Here is a 17,156-nt window from a genome sequence, read left to right as displayed (position 1 = left end):
CGTACCAAAAATGTTATGATTGTTTTGACATGGAAATTGCAAAAAAATGTTTCAACTTTCTCTGAAACCGCGTTGTTGGCATATTTTGAAGAATTGTGCAACAAGTTCTCGCATCCACACAAATGTTCCCATTCATTATATGAAGTAGGTAAGTAACCCATTTCATTATTCTCGAATAGGTATGTATTTGGCTGTCGTAGAAAAAGTATAGTATACAATCGTAACATTATGAAGGCTATAAAAGTCTCGTACCTTACTTAGGCCACTCGGCAAGCCTCGTGACCTAACCGCGGTACTCAACTTTTATAGCCTTCATAACGTTACCGTTATATAATATACTATTGTTTGATCACGGTTAAATTCTAACCTAACCTAAACCTACTCTTTAAGCCGTTTGTTTCTGTGTGATCACAGTTCTAACCTAACCTAAACCTACTCTGTAAACTGTTTGTTTTTGTGTGTGGTCACAGTTCCAACCTAACCTAAACCTACTATATGTATAGACGGTTCGTTGATGTGTAGGGTCGCAGTTCTAACCTAACCTAAACCTACTCTGCAATACATTTGCTTCTGTGTAAATGACAGGTCGAACCTAACCTAAAACTACTCTGTAAACTATTTGTTTCTGTGTGTGGTCACAGTTCTAACCTAACCTAAACCTAATTTAAAAGCCGTTCGTCGTGCACGTCGCAGTTCTAACCTAACCTAAACCTACTCGGTAAGCCGTTTGTTTCTGTGTGATCACAGTTCTAACCTAACCTAAACCTACTCGGTAAGCCGTTTGTTTCTGTGTGATCACAGTTCTAACCTAACCTAAACCTACTCGGTAAGCCGTTTGTTCCTGTGTGATCACAGTTCTAACCTAACCTAAACCTACTTTAAAAGCCGTTGATCGTTTTGTAGCATCGCAGTTCTAACCTAACCTAAACCTACTCTAATGTAGGATTTAAGCCAATGGTCATTGTTTAATTATGCCACTATAAAATCGACAATTTGAAGTTTCCTAGAATAGAAACATCTATTAATGTGTAGTACGGCAAATGAGAAAGTTTTGTAATAATACGTCGAATAAATGAATGGCGATGTTTTGTAGTTCTGCTATTTGAAGCACTTTGAAACGAATCAGGGATGAAGAAATATTAGTTGAATAGTATTTATAATAACTTAGAAAATTTCAAATAAATAGTAGTTGAAACATAATTACTCGAAACAATTTTACTTGAACTAAACTTTCGATGATTTGTTGTCGATGAAATGATATTCGATGAAAAGTTTGTCGGTGAAACAAGGGTACACCGAAATAGACGCTAAGGCCTAAGTAGTATTTTAAAGTTATTTGGGAGCGCTGTCGTCGATTACACAGGATAGGCGAACTTATCCCTTTAAGGAATGTCTTCCAACTAACCTTTGAGCATATGCATATGTTTACACAATCGATATTAAAAATACTGCAGCACTTGGTTTAATGTAGGTATTAGTTATACCAGTGCATACCTACGCATTTTTGTACTAAGTAAACGGCTGAAACGTATCTTGTTCAACCTTATTCATAGATAAGCAATGAATCACTTACGGCCTCATTACCTGTATGCCTCTACAAAAAAATGAAAGTACATTTCAATTGAAACAAAAGACAAGTTTTATTCCATAAACATTTTATCAAAACTGGCCGCAAGATCTCTGGGTCTCTTCAAAGTTCTGTTCACAAATATTTGATATCTAACCATGTTGTCGTTCAACACTATCATATCCGACAGCAGGTCCACGTCGAACCACTTTGTCTCCATCCTCTCGAGGGCGTACGCGATGTCGAGGTAGCTCTGGTACGGACGGTACGTTCCCATGAAGCCTTGCCTTATCATGCTACACATCCGAAAACTCTTCTGCGATACAGACGCAAACGTTTTACCAGCCTGGTCCGTTTTTGCAAAGAGAAATCCCATCTTGTACAATCCTGATGCTTTATGCTGCTCCCTTAGACTCTGCATAAATATCATTCTATTCCTCGCTTGGTATATCGCCTGTTTCATCAACTCGATCATGTACTGGTGGATGTGCATGTAGTTGAACTGAAAGAAGTTTGCGTCTTGGTTGTGCTTGCCGGGTCTGAACCGACGAGATGGTAACACCGGTAACTTGGCTTTACCGTTTTCAACTTTCAGGCTCAAGAGCTCATCCGTATTGTCGATGCCTTTAACGAGGGACACCATTTCCTTGCGCGGGGTGGGGTTCTTGCCAGTTACTATTCGTTCTTTATCTATTTGCTCCCAAACTGTGGTCAACGCATATTTCTCCATAAAATCTTTAAATGTTGGCTGCGCCGTCTTAGATCGTGGTGGTAATGTCCCATACTTTTCATTAAAGGACTTTTGGGGTGCTTTGGTTGTTGCTTTATCATTTGTCACGAATTTTTCTCTCTTTACTGCGTCTATACTTTCTTTGATAGCCACTTCCTCTTCAGACGTTAAGGCATATTCTCTTGCTGGATCCCTATTTCTATCTTTCATTTTGTATTTTTCAATATTGAATCGTTTTCTTGGTGCATACAGAATATTGGGTGTCTTGGTAGTTCTGGCATTTTTTGGATGTGGCACGACTTTGCTTACTTTATAAGCGGAAAAACTCTCAATATTGAAAGTAGACAGAATGATACCTGAAAATTGTAGACAAAATTGTATTTCAATATAAGCAAATTCAATTAACTTTTTTCAAGACTGTACTTAATAATAAATTGTGAATTTGATGTAATGCTAATTGAAAGTGATCATTTTACCAAGATCGAGAAGCTCACAGATTGCATCACGAGGACCCACATTAGAAATACCTTAGAAAAACAACTAAAATATACATGTATCGATTTCTAGTAAAAAGTCCCACTAAGCCATAAGGACGCTTTGACAGGTTCGTATCAAAGACAAAATATATACAACTCCGTATAGACAGATAAAGTCAAAGTAAAAAATGCATCTTGAAAGCATCGAGAAAAACCGGCCAAGAGCGTGTCGGGCCACGCTCAGTGTAGGGTTCCGTAGTTTTCCGTATTTTTCTCAAAAACTACTGAACCTATTAAAACAATTTTCCTAGAAAGTTTTTATAAAGTTCTACTTTTGTGATTTTTTTTATATTTTTTAAGCATGTGGTTCAAAAGTTAGGGGGGGGACACACTTTTTTAGGGTTCCGTAGTCAACTAGGAACCCTTATAGTTTCGCCATGTCTGTCTGTCCGTCCGTCCGTCCGTCCGTCCGTCCGTCCGTCCGTCCGTCCGCGGATAATCTCAGTAACCGTAAGCACTAGAAAGCTGAAATTTGGTACCAATATGTATATCAATCACGCCAACAAAGTGCAAAAATAAAAAATGGAAAAAAATGTTTTATTAGGGTACCCCCCCTACATGTAAAGTGGGGGCTGATATTTTTTTTCATTCCAACCCCAACGTGTGATATATTGTTGGATAGGTATTTAAAAATGAATAAGGGTTTACTAAGATAGTTTTTTGAAAATATTAATATTTTCGGAAATAATCGCTCCTAAAGGAAAAAAAAGTGCGTCCCCCCCCCTCTAACTTTTGACCCATATGTTTAAAAAATATAAAAAAAATCACAAAAGTAGAACTTTATAAAGACTTTCTAGGAAAATTGTTTTGAACTTGATAGGTTCAGTAGTTTTTGAGAAAAATACGAAAAACTACGGAACCCTACACTGAGCGTGGCCCGACACGCTCTTGGCCGGTTTTTTTCCTTAAGGAGCGATTATTTCCGAAAATATTAATATTATCAAACAACAATCTTAGTAAACCCTTATTCATTTTAAATACCTATCCAACAATATATCACACGTTGGGATTTTAAAATGAAAAAAGTTATCAGCCCCCACTTTACATGTAAATAAAACTTTTTTTTCCATTTTTTAGGGTTCCGTAGTCAACTAGGAACCCTTATAGTTTCGCCATGTCTGTCTGTCCGTCCGTCCGTCCGTCCGTCCGTCCGTCCGTCCGTCCGTCCGTCCGTCCGTCCGCGGATAATCTCAGTGACCGTTAGCACTAGAAAGCTAAAATTTGGTACCAATATGTATATCAATCACGCCGACAAAGTGCAAAAATAAAAAGTGGAAAAAAATGTTTTATTAGGGTACCGCCCCTACACGTAAAGTGGGGAGTGATTATTTTTTCATTGCAATCCTAACGTGTGATATATTGTTGGATAGGTATTTAAAAATGAATAAGGGTTTACTAAAATCATTTTTTGATAATATTCATATTTTCGGAAATAATCGCTCCTAAAGGAAAAAAAAGTGCGTCCCCCCCCCTCTAACTTTTGAACCATATGTTTAAAAAATTAAAAAAAAATCACAAAAGTAGAGCTTTATAAAGACTTTCTAGGAAAATTGTTTTGAACTTGATAGGTTCAGTAGTTTTTTAAGAAAAATACGAAAAACTACGGAACCCTACACTGAGCGTGGCCCGACACGCTCTTGTTATTTTTTCACTTTGTCGGCGTGATTGATATACATTAGAGATGGGCCGAATATTCGGTAAATATTCGGTATTCGGCATATTCGGCAAGTTTTTCAATGTTCGTATTCGGCCGAATAGTTCGGTTACATTGCCGAATATTTACCGAATAAACAAAGTAAATAAATAGCGTAAGTTGTTTCGTTTTTCATCGGATAATGACATCCTATTTCAGCATTCTAAGGAACCACCAAAAGTACCTACAATAATTACGTAAAAAAGTAAAAGTAACCTATCTTAAGAAACAAAAAACCAAAATTTTCTTATGCACTAAATTATAGGAACATAAGGAGCCTTAGTACCAAGTAACCAATCATTGAAAAGTTATTTGCTCTAAGCCAGAATTTAAAATATGGCGGAACCGAATATTCGGCCGAATGTTCGGTTCGGTAACAGCTGAACCGAATGTTCGGCCGAATATTCGTATTCCGCAAAGTCCGTATTCGGCCCATCTCTAATATACATATTGGTACCAAATTTCAGGTTTCTAGTGCTAACGGTTACTGAGATTATCCGCAAACGGACGGACGGACGGACGGACAGACATGGCGAAACTATAAGGTTTCCTAGTTGACTACGGAACCCTATAAATGCACTGTCGACTAGGTGGTGTTACTTTGTTTGAGTCTCGACTAGATGGCACTAATATTATTATTTATCAGATTCAGATTCAGGTTCAGATTCATTTATAAGTATTACATGTAGTGTATTAATTTTAACACATATCAAGTTAAGAATGTGGGTCACAATCTTAAATTATGACATTCAAAAGTTTCAATACTGTGTCAAAACATGGCAGTCTATGCACTGTGACTACACATTTTACTTTGACAGTTCTCTACATAACTCAATCCTCTTTGATGTCAAAAACATGACATGTATTTTGACTATTTTGGCAGTTTTGGAAAGGTGTCGCTTAATTTCAAAACTGGGTAAATCCATTTTTCTTTAAGGTTGCATATAAATATAATATTAATCTGAATGATAATCAACATTATAGCAGAATGGATTTACTCAAGTTTGAAGTTAAGCAACACAGTTACACTTACTGATATTTTTATAACTAATAAGAATAAGTATGAGTATTTTAATGGTGGTGCAGACAAGTCAGTATGTATGTATGTAAACTGTAAATTGAAATGAAGTCTACAAACAAAAAGGTACCAAGGCTTCCAGGGTCTAGGACGGAATTCGAACCAGCGTCTTCTTCCATTTATTTCGCGACAAATTTAATAAGCGCGAAATTTAATATGCATTAATAAGCAGCTTCTTTTACTTAGCTTACTATACAGTAAAGGATATAACTATTAGCATAATATAAGAAGCTTTTTAATCAGTCCATAAGTTTAAATAAAAGCTTTTGAATAAACTGCTTCTGCGCGTAATTAAGTTTTATTTTGAAAAAAGGAACCAATGAAATTGTATATGTAATTTAATTATTGAATTATAATGAGACTTGAAAAAAGAAGTTTACAAATTCGAATTGGTAATCCACTTATTCGATAAACATTTGGTCAAAGGCCTCAACTACCATCTCAGGTGTAGTCAAATTCTCGTCTTTTAACAGAACTTTCCGAGCAATCATGTCATTAGATATCAGCAAGTCTTTCATAATGTCCACATCGAACCACCTGCCCAGCAGGCGCTCGATATTGTACACCGTGTCTAAATAAAATTTAAACACGCGGTTCTGACCGAATACTCTCATTCGCGTCACCGAACAATCCCGAAATGCTTTGAATGCGAGAGAAGAGAAAATTTTACATGCAAAATCAGTTTTTCCAAACAGATATCCCATCTTGTACACCGCCCTCTCCCTGTATTCGTCTCTAAGTTGTTGCATGGCCTTCATTCGGTCTCTGCTAAAGTAAATGGCCTGTCTCATGAAATACAGGACGGTCTCAAGGTCGCCGTTCCTCAGGCTCCCATTGTGCGGCAGCTGCGGGTCCTGCCACTGGTTGTTCCAGAAGCGGCGGCCGCTGCGAGGCACTTTGAGGCCCAGGAGCTCGTCTGTCGAGTCCAGACCTTCCGTGAGTGAGAAGAATTTAACGTCGTGTGTATCGTTGCGGCCGACGATCAGTGCTTCGTCTCGGACCCGTTCCCAAACCTTCGTCGCTTCATATTTTTCTGCGAAGTCTGTGAACGTCCAACCTTCAAATTTTTTATCGGGTTTCATTCCAAGATGTTTATCTTCATCTATTTTATATTTCTTTAAATAATCTTCGAAGATGTACGGGTGAAAGAGCGCCTGGTCGTTATTTTCTATTAAATTTTCGATGGTCTTGTTATCGGGTGGAGTGTATTGAGAATGAGGTTGTGGGTTTTCCAAATATCTTTCTATGAAATTTTCTAAAGACCAGTTGGTTGCCGTACATGGTTCCTCGCCATCTTTAGCTAAGACTTTGGAGAGTTGTTCACGGAGAACCTGCCGGCGGGTTTGTTGGTCATATTTCCAGTGCTCAACTATCGGCTCTTCAGTGGCGTTAGGAACGAGTGAGGCGCCACAGCTGTAGGCCAATGCAACTGCAATAAATATTTCCTTTAAACGCTAATCCACAAATATTCAAGTATTTAAGATATTTCCTACTGGAAATACCTGGTATTTAGAGTATTTATTATTCTTATCTCTTCGTTACAATTAACATAATTATATTATGTTGTGTTTAGTATCTGTAATCCGAGGTATTTTTGTTTCATAGTGGTTTTGACTAGGAGTCGTGGGTTCTGGGAGAGATGACAGTTTCTCCATTCTGATGAAAGAAGCACTTGGTGTCCGTTGACGTTCGTTGGGTGACATACGAAAGAACCGTGACATATTGTACACAATAAAGTGATTACTACTACTACTACTACATATGTATAGTATTGCTGTGGCTGAGTAGGGTTGCCAGAACTCAACAAGGGTCAGAAAAGTGATGGTTGAATATATATCTGGCCCCATGGCTATGGCATTTCTTTGATGCGAAACGAAAACAATACACTACAACACAAATCCATTTTATTGCACAACCTCAGAAACATACATAGGAACACACGTACAAATTACAATAAATTTTATTACAGAGGTAAACAACAGGCGGTCTTATCGCTAAAGAGCGAACGAAACGCCGCAAAAGGTAGTCTGGCTGTGTCGCGCCAATACGCAAGAGCGATAGAGATAGATAGCCACGAAAAATATATTATCGTGAGCGTTTGTGCATTCGGCTATTAGGCACACTGAAGAAGCAGGTTCGATTGCCATCTGGGGCTGCTTGGGTTTGGGCACTTTTTTAGTTCATGATATTTTTATAGCTGAGCGAATATTAAATATCATTTGGATGATGATTATTATCTGTTTGGCTGTCATACGTTTATAGTTATTTGTTATAGTGCAAAGTTGTATTTTAACGCCGAGTGTGGAATTGAAAAACGAGCATGTGAAAGGATTCTATAGTTGAACCACGAGCGAAGCGAGTGGTTCGAGAATAGAATCCTGAACTTGCGAGTTTTTTAACACACGAGAAGTAAAATACATTTGCACCCGAGTGTAACACAAAACTTTTCCCCTCACTATAGCGAGGAAACTACAACGCAAAAAATGTGTTTATCACTGCTTCCAGTAGTTCCACAGGTGGTAAATCATCTTTATTACTAGATTCACCTATTATCAATTTTAAAGCAGTTAATTTTACTTTATTCAAGGTCAAATTACTTTACCCACTAGTGGATAAAGTGCGTTTTTACCCGCTGGTATTAAAGGACAAAACACGTGTTTCCGAGCTAGTGAGGGGAAAAATATGTTACTTGATAGCGGCGTCACGAAACATTTACTGAACCAGTACTAACAAGAACAATCATTTTTTTACAAGGGGGCAAAGCTATTTAACCGCACGTGCCAATATTGATAGCAGAACAAGACTGAAACTGAAAGGTGACTTTAAGTAGGTACAGGTACGCATTCGAGTAACGTTATTAAAAACCGGTCAAGAGCGTGTCGGGCCACGCTCAGTGTAGGGTTCCGTAGTTTTCCGTATTTTTCTCAAAAACTACTGAACCTATCAAGTTCAAAACAATTTTCCTAGAAAGTCTTTATAAAGTTCTACTTTTGTGATTTTTTTCATATTTTTTAAACATATGGTTCAAAAGTTAGAGGGGGGGGGGCACTCTTTTTTTCCTTTAGGAGCGATTATTTCCGAATATATATCAAAAAACGATTTTAGTAAACCCTTATTAATGTTTAAATACCTACCTATCCAACAATATATCACACATTAGGATTGCAATGAAAAAAAAAGTCATTCCCCACTTTACGTGTGGGGGGGTACCCTAATAAAACATTTTTTTCCACTTTTTATTTTTGCACTTTGTCGCCGTGATGTATATATATATATTGGTACCAAATCTCAGCTTTCTAGTGCTAACGGTCACTGAGATTATCCGCGGACGGACGGACGGACAGACAGACATGGCGAAACTATAAGGGTTCCTAGTTGACTACGGAACCCTAAAAATGATGGTGTTAGACACTCTGGTGACAGTTATGAGTGGTGATGAAAGGAATTAAGTTTATGAAGTATTTTATATTAAATATGTTAGGTGTTACTCACAAGCAACGGCTAATATCATTTTCCATCTAAATATTTCACAGCGCATGTTAAAACTATCGTTTATAACAGACCTCGATGTTAGTATCAATTGTTTTTATTAGCCTACGTTTATACTCTATTATAATTTTAATGGAATTTTTACACTCACTGAACATGAAACCGCTTGTGACGGAAACGATATTAAACTCCTGACGACCGGTCTGGCTCAGTCGGTAGTGACCCTGCCTGATGAGCCGCGGTCCTGGGTTCGCATCCCGGTGAGGGCATTTATTTGTCTGATGAGCACAGATATTTGTTCCTGAGTCATGGATGTTTTCTATGTACATAAGTATGTATTTATCTATTTAAGTATGTATATCGTCGCTTAGCACCCATAGTACCAGCTTTGCTTAGTTTGGGGCTAAGTTGATCTGTGTAAGGTGTCCCCAATATTTATTTATTTATTTACTTTATTAAAAGCCTTTATACTCGTAGTAGTAGATTACTTTAACGAGACATAATTAAGTAATGTATCAGAGTTCCTACTATTGTTAAGATATAAATATATTGTTAAACATTATATTTAAGTTAGATGTAAGTATTAGATTTGCTGTGTCCTTACAGGACGTCACACAAAACTAACCACACATTATATGTAACACCTTTATATCTGGTTTGTGACATGCAATAAACGATTCTATTCTATTCTATTCTATACCTAATAGTATTTTATACAATCGTGATATAATACAAAGCTTTTCAGTCGAGTACCTTGTTTAGGCCACGAAGCTTGCTGAGTGGCCTAATAGTACGGTACGAGAGTGAAAAGCTTAATTATATCACTATTGTATACAATACTTTTTCTATGAGTCATCATCATCATCAATGGACAAAAAATATCATCATTCAAGTTAAAAATTAATGTTAATGGCGTCGTTCACCGTTGTATCAACATCGAATTACTTGGCAACCAATTGTTTGTAATAACCGTCTGTGATTGGCCGATAATGCGACAGATTAAAAAAAATGTTTTCAGATGCAGAAAAATTTGCCAGGTATCGCAAATTAGTAAATTAGGTACTTGTAAGAAGTTCTATTTTTGAAATTATTACAGTTAACTAAAAGTGAACTGTAATGAAATATTACAGACATTATAGTTGACTAAGTGTCAAAGACATCTAACACTGAAAAGTCAGCACTTATAGTTTAGTATGTGGTGTCCTAATTGACAGATTAAAGTCGAAGAGTCGAAAAAATATTTTTAGTTGCCTATAGCAAGAACGATTTAATACTGGTCTGACAAAGCCCAAGCCAAGCTGAGACACGCGCCATACTCGTGAACGGGTGCCGTCTGTGAAGACCGGTCTGTTTAAGCTTACTGGGGCTATATATATTGGTACCAAATCTCAGCTTTCTAGTGCTAACGGTCACTGAGATTATCCGCGGACGGACGGACGGACAGACAGACATGGCGAAACTATAAGGGTTCCTAGTTGACTACGGAACCCTAAAAATGATGGTGTTAGACACTCTGGTGACAGTTATGAGTGGTGATGAAAGGAATTAAGTTTATGAAGTATTTTATATTAAATATGTTAGGTGTTACTCACAAGCAACGGCTAATATCATTTTCCATCTAAATATTTCACAGCGCATGTTAAAACTATCGTTTATAACAGACCTCGATGTTAGTATCAATTGTTTTTATTAGCCTACGTTTATACTCTATTATAATTTTAATGGAATTTTTACACTCACTGAACATGAAACCGCTTGTGACGGAAACGATATTAAACTCCTGACGACCGGTCTGGCTCAGTCGGTAGTGACCCTGCCTGATGAGCCGCGGTCCTGGGTTCGCATCCCGGTGAGGGCATTTATTTGTCTGATGAGCACAGATATTTGTTCCTGAGTCATGGATGTTTTCTATGTACATAAGTATGTATTTATCTATTTAAGTATGTATATCGTCGCTTAGCACCCATAGTACCAGCTTTGCTTAGTTTGGGGCTAAGTTGATCTGTGTAAGGTGTCCCCAATATTTATTTATTTATTTACTTTATTAAAAGCCTTTATACTCGTAGTAGTAGATTACTTTAACGAGACATAATTAAGTAATGTATCAGAGTTCCTACTATTGTTAAGATATAAATATATTGTTAAACATTATATTTAAGTTAGATGTAAGTATTAGATTTGCTGTGTCCTTACAGGACGTCACACAAAACTAACCACACATTATATGTAACACCTTTATATCTGGTTTGTGACATGCAATAAACGATTCTATTCTATTCTATTCTATACCTAATAGTATTTTATACAATCGTGATATAATACAAAGCTTTTCAGTCGAGTACCTTGTTTAGGCCACGAAGCTTGCTGAGTGGCCTAATAGTACGGTACGAGAGTGAAAAGCTTAATTATATCACTATTGTATACAATACTTTTTCTATGAGTCATCATCATCATCAATGGACAAAAAATATCATCATTCAAGTTAAAAATTAATGTTAATGGCGTCGTTCACCGTTGTATCAACATCGAATTACTTGGCAACCAATTGTTTGTAATAACCGTCTGTGATTGGCCGATAATGCGACAGATTAAAAAAAATGTTTTCAGATGCAGAAAAATTTGCCAGGTATCGCAAATTAGTAAATTAGGTACTTGTAAGAAGTTCTATTTTTGAAATTATTACAGTTAACTAAAAGTGAACTGTAATGAAATATTACAGACATTATAGTTGACTAAGTGTCAAAGACATCTAACACTGAAAAGTCAGCACTTATAGTTTAGTATGTGGTGTCCTAATTGACAGATTAAAGTCGAAGAGTCGAAAAAATATTTTTAGTTGCCTATAGCAAGAACGATTTAATACTGGTCTGACAAAGCCCAAGCCAAGCTGAGACACGCGCCATACTCGTGAACGGGTGCCGTCTGTGAAGACCGGTCTGTTTAAGCTTACTGGGGCTGTTATAACTACTTAAGTAAATTTAATTCTGATTTATATTAAATTAGGACACTTTGTTCGGTTCTCGTTTGTTTCCTTTCTTTTAGTGAATATTTTTAATATATGATTTTGACTCTTGGAGACCATATATACATACATCTCTAAGGAGAATTAGATTAAGTATACATTTTATCTTTAGTTGTGACATTTAGAGTCATTTGCACCTCTAAAGTAATTTTTTTTTTTTGTATTTGTACTTTTATATTTAGTGTAGTTCTTGGTTGTAATTCGACATTGAGAGACCTTCTACATCTCTAATTAATTGTAGTAGAGTTATACTTTAGTTAGAACTTAGAATTAGTATAGTATCAATTGTAATTTCAATTCAATTTTTAAATTTTCTAAATATGTACATGTGACGTGTAAAAATGCCCCTGTGGCCTATTTGCTGAATAATAGTTATTTGTTTTACAAGGGGGCAAAGTAGTTGTTTAACCGCACATGCCAATATTGATACCTGAGCAAGCGAAAGAGTGGTTCAAAAAGTGGAATCTTGAGCGTTGCGCGGTTATCAAGGCACGAAGGTTAAACAAACTTTGCCACCGAGTGAAACACAATATTTTTCACCACACCAACACGAACAAAATATTGACTATAAAACATCAAAATAAATCAAATCCATCAATTTATTCAATATTTATGATTCAAAATCATCATTTATAGGTAAAATCTAGCAGCCAGATTAAGACATCGAGTTAAAATTTGTAAGAAATTACTTTGCCCCATTGTGGATAAAATGCAATTTTTCTATCTGTTTTCGAATAGCAAAAAAAGCCTTTACCAGTTGGTGTGGTGAAAATTATTTTGATTTTTGATTTTGATTTGATACATACAAAAAAGCGTACCCCTAAAATGTATGGGCCTTTTAGGCTTAAATCTAGATGGCGCTGTTTCGCAGCCTGAGAGTAGCCAAATATTTTCCCCAAATGTTTATGCGTGTTTTTAGTTTTTATGTATGAACTAATTACATATTTCTTTATTTTAAAATCGTGATAATACACATTTTGAAAAATCATCATCAGTGTAGTAAATTGCTATCTGTTTTCGAATAGCAAAAAAAGCCTAGACCAGTTGGTGTGGTGAAAATTATTTTGATTTTTGATTTTGATTTGATACATACAAAAAAGCGTACCCCTAAAATGTATGAGCCTTTTAGGCTTAAATCTAGATGGCGCTGTTTCGCAGCCTGAAAGTGGCCAAATATTTTCCCCAAATGTTTATGCGTGTTTTTAGTTTTTATATATGAACTAATTCCATATTTCTTTATTTTAAAATGGTGATAAAATACTTGCACATACACACACATACTTAAATACACATTTTGAAAAATCATCATCAGTGTAGTTGTGATAGTATAAATAATAGGTGGCGATAAAAATCGAGGTAAGATTGTTTAGTATGAAGTAGGTATGTAAATCCTATATAAATAATCCTTGCCTATAAGATATTTTTTTGACATGTAAACTTTTTGTATGTATTATTTACCAAAATAAATCATTTTTGGATAATTTTGTCTTTGGTAACATAATATTATATTAACGGAATATATACCTTAGTTGAGAAAATAGTGCCCCTTACGCCAAAAATATTTTGAGTAATCGTTAATACAAACAACAATAAATAGTGGATCTTGCTCAGCATCATGGACTCTATCAGCCTACCAATTTTTACCCAAATCGGAGACGTGATCCAAATGTACAAACTTAACGGGAATTGCTCAGATAATCAACCTTTATATCAGAATGGGTTTACCCAAGTTTGAAATTGAGCGACACAATTGGATCCTTACAACACTTTGAATCCATGCGTCATGTCTTTTCGGTGCCTTAAAATATTTAGGCATTTGCAAATTCCGAAGACATACGCTTTTGTGCCCAATACCATGAGACTTAAAATACTTACTTGCTTTATAAGGGGGCAAAGTTGTTTAACCGCACACCGGTGTCGATATGTTACACAAGAAAGGCGAACATACTTACTTGACAATATCTTTAAAACAAAGAACAATTAATGTGTGTATACTGTCTATGAATCAATGGTATTGTAAAGATATAATTATGTTTATTATGTATAATTTATTCAATAAACATTTCGTTAAAAGCTTCAACAATCATCTTAGGCGAGGTGAGATTCGCGTCTTTCAAGAGCACCCCCCTGGCCAACATGTCGTTCGAAATCAGCAGGTCCCGCAACAAGTCTATGTCGAACCACCTGGATACCAGCCGCTCAATGTTGTACGCCTGATCCAAATAGAACTTGAACAAACGATTATTGTCGAATGGTCTCATTCGTGTTACCGAACAATCTTTGAACGATTTGAATGCGAGGGAAGCGTAAACTTTACACGCGAAATCCGTTTTTGCAAAGAGGTACCCCATTTTGTACAGGGCCGTCATCCTGTACTCTTCTCTGAGTTGTTGCATGACCTTCATCCGGTCCCGAGCCCAGTAGATAGCTTGTTTCATGGTGTACAGTATACTGACGCTGGAGTTGTGTGGCTTCTGCGGGTCCGGCCACTGGTAGTTCCAAAACCGTCGACCGCTTGACGTGTTGACGTCGATCATATCATCAGTGGAGTCTAAGGCCTTTACTAATTTATGAGTCATGTTGCGTTTGTGGTTTTTTTCTTTCTCTTTCCATACGACAGTGGGTTCATATTCCTTTCTTTTATTAACGAATTCTGTGAACTCATGCTCCTCGGTGTCGTGGGGATTATTGTCGTCTAGTTCAGTTCTCAAGAAATTTTCTATCGTATCAAAGTTTTCTGAGAGATCGTTGACGGTGAAGTCGTCGAGTATTTGAGATGGGGCGTGAGCCTCCGCGTGCTCGAGGTACCGGTCCACGAAGTGGGCGAGCTCCCAGCCGATGTCTGTGCATTGCTGTCCAGGTTTCGATTCCTTTTCGATGAGAGCTTTAGAAACTTTGTCGTAAAGAGCCTTTCGGCGGCCTATTGCGTCGTATTGCTCTAGATCCTCGGTGCCGTTGGGCGCGAGGGTCGCAGCAAATGCGAAGAATAAAGCAACTGCAGACAAAATGTTTTTACACATCACACGGCTATTATATATCATAGGAGGTAAGCCAAGAAGAAATTAAGGAAATAAAGGAGGAATTGTACGTTCCATCGTATCTGGCTGTCAAGGAAAAGACCGTATAAGGAAAATACTGCGTCCCACACATGCGCGGATCCAGGGGGGCATGACCCCCCCCCCCCCCCCCCCCTCCCACCACGTGACCCCCCCTGGGGCCTGGACACTGACCACGTGGCAGGAAGCTGGGTTCGCCCTTGGTCCCACAATCTTGTGTTGTGGGTAGATACCTTCTGTACTCAGGCAACGATAAATGTATAATACACAAATACTTATATACATAGAAAACAGCCACGACTCGGAAACATATCTGTGACCATCACACAGATAAATGCCCTTACCGGGATTAGAACCCAGGCCCGCGGCTTAGCAGGCCAAATCGCGCTAGGCCAGATCGGTCTTAATTGGGAAAATTAAATTACTTACGAACAACAATGACCATTTCCAATAAATTAAATTCTTAGGAAAGTGTAAGTAATTATAATTTTATTACGCAGCGTAAACGTATATTTTTATTATGGAAATAAATTTACAAGTATTTATTGCTATTGTTTTACAGTACCTATTAATTACTTTTATACTTGAATTCGTTACTAGCGAACTACTACGTTACTACGTTGCTAGCGAATCTGATATTTAATCAAATTTTAAGATTAAATTCATTAAAAAAATCTTGTTCTTAAAACTAAATGTATATATATATATATATATAAGACCGTTAAGTGTCTATTTTACTAGAACTTGAAATAAACAACGACGTCTCACCTGAAATTAAATTCTTACAATTTCTTTTTTTATTATTTATTATCTTATTATTCTCTTTATTTCTTTTAAATCTTAGGCTAGGCTATTTATAATACGAATATAAAAGTAAAATACAAAACCACTTACAAAACAATAAAAAAATATAAACATATTATAAAAAACCTAACCTAGGGTGCCGCCAGCAGCGGGGCAGGGCCCAAGCTGCCGGTGGTTAGGGCTGCAGAGAGAGAAACCGTCGGACTATCCGCGCCGTGTCCAAGATCACCGCCTTCTGCATCTGACCCTTGATCCAACCACCTAGCGAGAGTCTCTCGAGATGTTGATCGAGACTCTTCGCTGTGAGACCGTTCGCTGAAACGACTATCGGGACAATAATCGTCGAATCAACATCCCACATGGCGGTTATCTCGTAAGTCAAGTCTAGGTACTTACTGGATTTGTCCTTCTCGGCTTTCACGAGATTCTCATCATGGGGGATGGTGATGTCGACGAGCACGGCCCGGCGTTGCGATCGATCTATTATGACAGTGTCAGGCTTATTGGCTACAATAGTCCTGTCAGTGATAATAGATCGATCCCAATAGAGCGTGGCACGACCATTTTCGAGAACTGGCATAGACATAGACATAGAAATTCTTTATTGGTAATGAAAATTACAGGTCATAACTTTTACCATATTAGATTATTGCACATATTTATGTAATGATAATCTATACACATTATCTACATTTTATACATTTGTTCAATAACTATACATTTTTATTTTTATATAGCCTGCGATTCTTTACATATAACATTATTATTTTTCATCATTAGTATTTGATTATTATTAAATTGGATTATTCATATACATTGTTAGTATTATCTTTATATTCAATGACTGTAGAAACATTTTTCTATGAGCCATTTTTTTAACTTGTGCCTAAAACTTGGGAAACTAATAGTCTCTATTATAAACTTTGGCAATTTGTTATACACAATAGGTGCCGTAATGTGTAACGACTTTCCGGCCTCTTTGAGAGTGTGAGGGATCGTCTTTATTTTGTATGCGTTTCGAGTGACCCGGGCATTTCCTTCTCCTCGTTTTCCATACACTTCTAGATTCTCCCTCGCATAGACTGCGGCCTGAAAAATTAGTAGTGATGGTAATGTTAATATACCTAGTTTTATGAAGTAGGGCTTGGCGCTGTCGTCTTGCTTGGCGCGGGCCAAAGTGC

At 37.0% G+C, this 17,156-nt stretch overlaps 3 protein-coding genes across 4 annotated transcripts; all 3 read right to left on the bottom strand.

Annotated features, from left to right (window-relative positions):
- Window positions 1-1,622: 1,622 nt before the first annotated feature.
- Window positions 1,623-10,693, bottom strand: LOC125232120. Its single transcript, XM_048137737.1, has 2 exons — window positions 10,686-10,693; window positions 1,623-2,653 (listed from the first exon to the last, which is right to left on the bottom strand). Exon 2 carries the CDS (start codon window positions 2,505-2,507, stop codon window positions 1,641-1,643), a length of 867 nt encoding a protein of 288 aa, XP_047993694.1. The 5' UTR covers window positions 2,508-2,653; window positions 10,686-10,693; the 3' UTR covers window positions 1,623-1,640.
- Window positions 5,744-9,172, bottom strand: LOC125232119. Its single transcript, XM_048137736.1, has 2 exons — window positions 9,097-9,172; window positions 5,744-7,033 (listed from the first exon to the last, which is right to left on the bottom strand). Exons 1-2 carry the CDS (start codon window positions 9,140-9,142, stop codon window positions 6,006-6,008), a joined length of 1,074 nt encoding a protein of 357 aa, XP_047993693.1. The 5' UTR covers window positions 9,143-9,172; the 3' UTR covers window positions 5,744-6,005.
- A 3,450-nt stretch (window positions 10,694-14,143) lies between the features above and the next one.
- LOC125232131 lies at window positions 14,144-15,678 on the bottom strand. 2 transcript variants are annotated; one of them, XM_048137754.1, is made up of 2 exons: window positions 15,601-15,678; window positions 14,144-15,110 (listed from the first exon to the last, which is right to left on the bottom strand). In XM_048137754.1, the coding sequence occupies exons 1-2, from the start codon at window positions 15,614-15,616 to the stop codon at window positions 14,164-14,166; spliced, it is 963 nt and encodes a 320-aa protein (XP_047993711.1). In that variant the 5' UTR covers window positions 15,617-15,678; the 3' UTR covers window positions 14,144-14,163. The 2 variants fall into 2 exon arrangements, 1 of the variants encoding a protein (XP_047993711.1); XR_007177708.1 differs by lacking the exon at window positions 15,601-15,678 and adding an exon at window positions 15,516-15,558 and having other exon boundaries at window positions 14,998-15,110.
- Between the last annotated feature and the right edge of the window lie 1,478 nt (window positions 15,679-17,156).

Source organism: Leguminivora glycinivorella, chromosome 12 (assembly GCF_023078275.1).
Source record: "Leguminivora glycinivorella isolate SPB_JAAS2020 chromosome 12, LegGlyc_1.1, whole genome shotgun sequence".
Classification (NCBI taxonomy): Eukaryota; Metazoa; Arthropoda; class Insecta; order Lepidoptera; family Tortricidae; genus Leguminivora; species Leguminivora glycinivorella.
The sequence above is the reverse complement of the archived record's forward strand: the minus strand, read 5'-3'. Positions and strand labels throughout refer to the sequence as shown.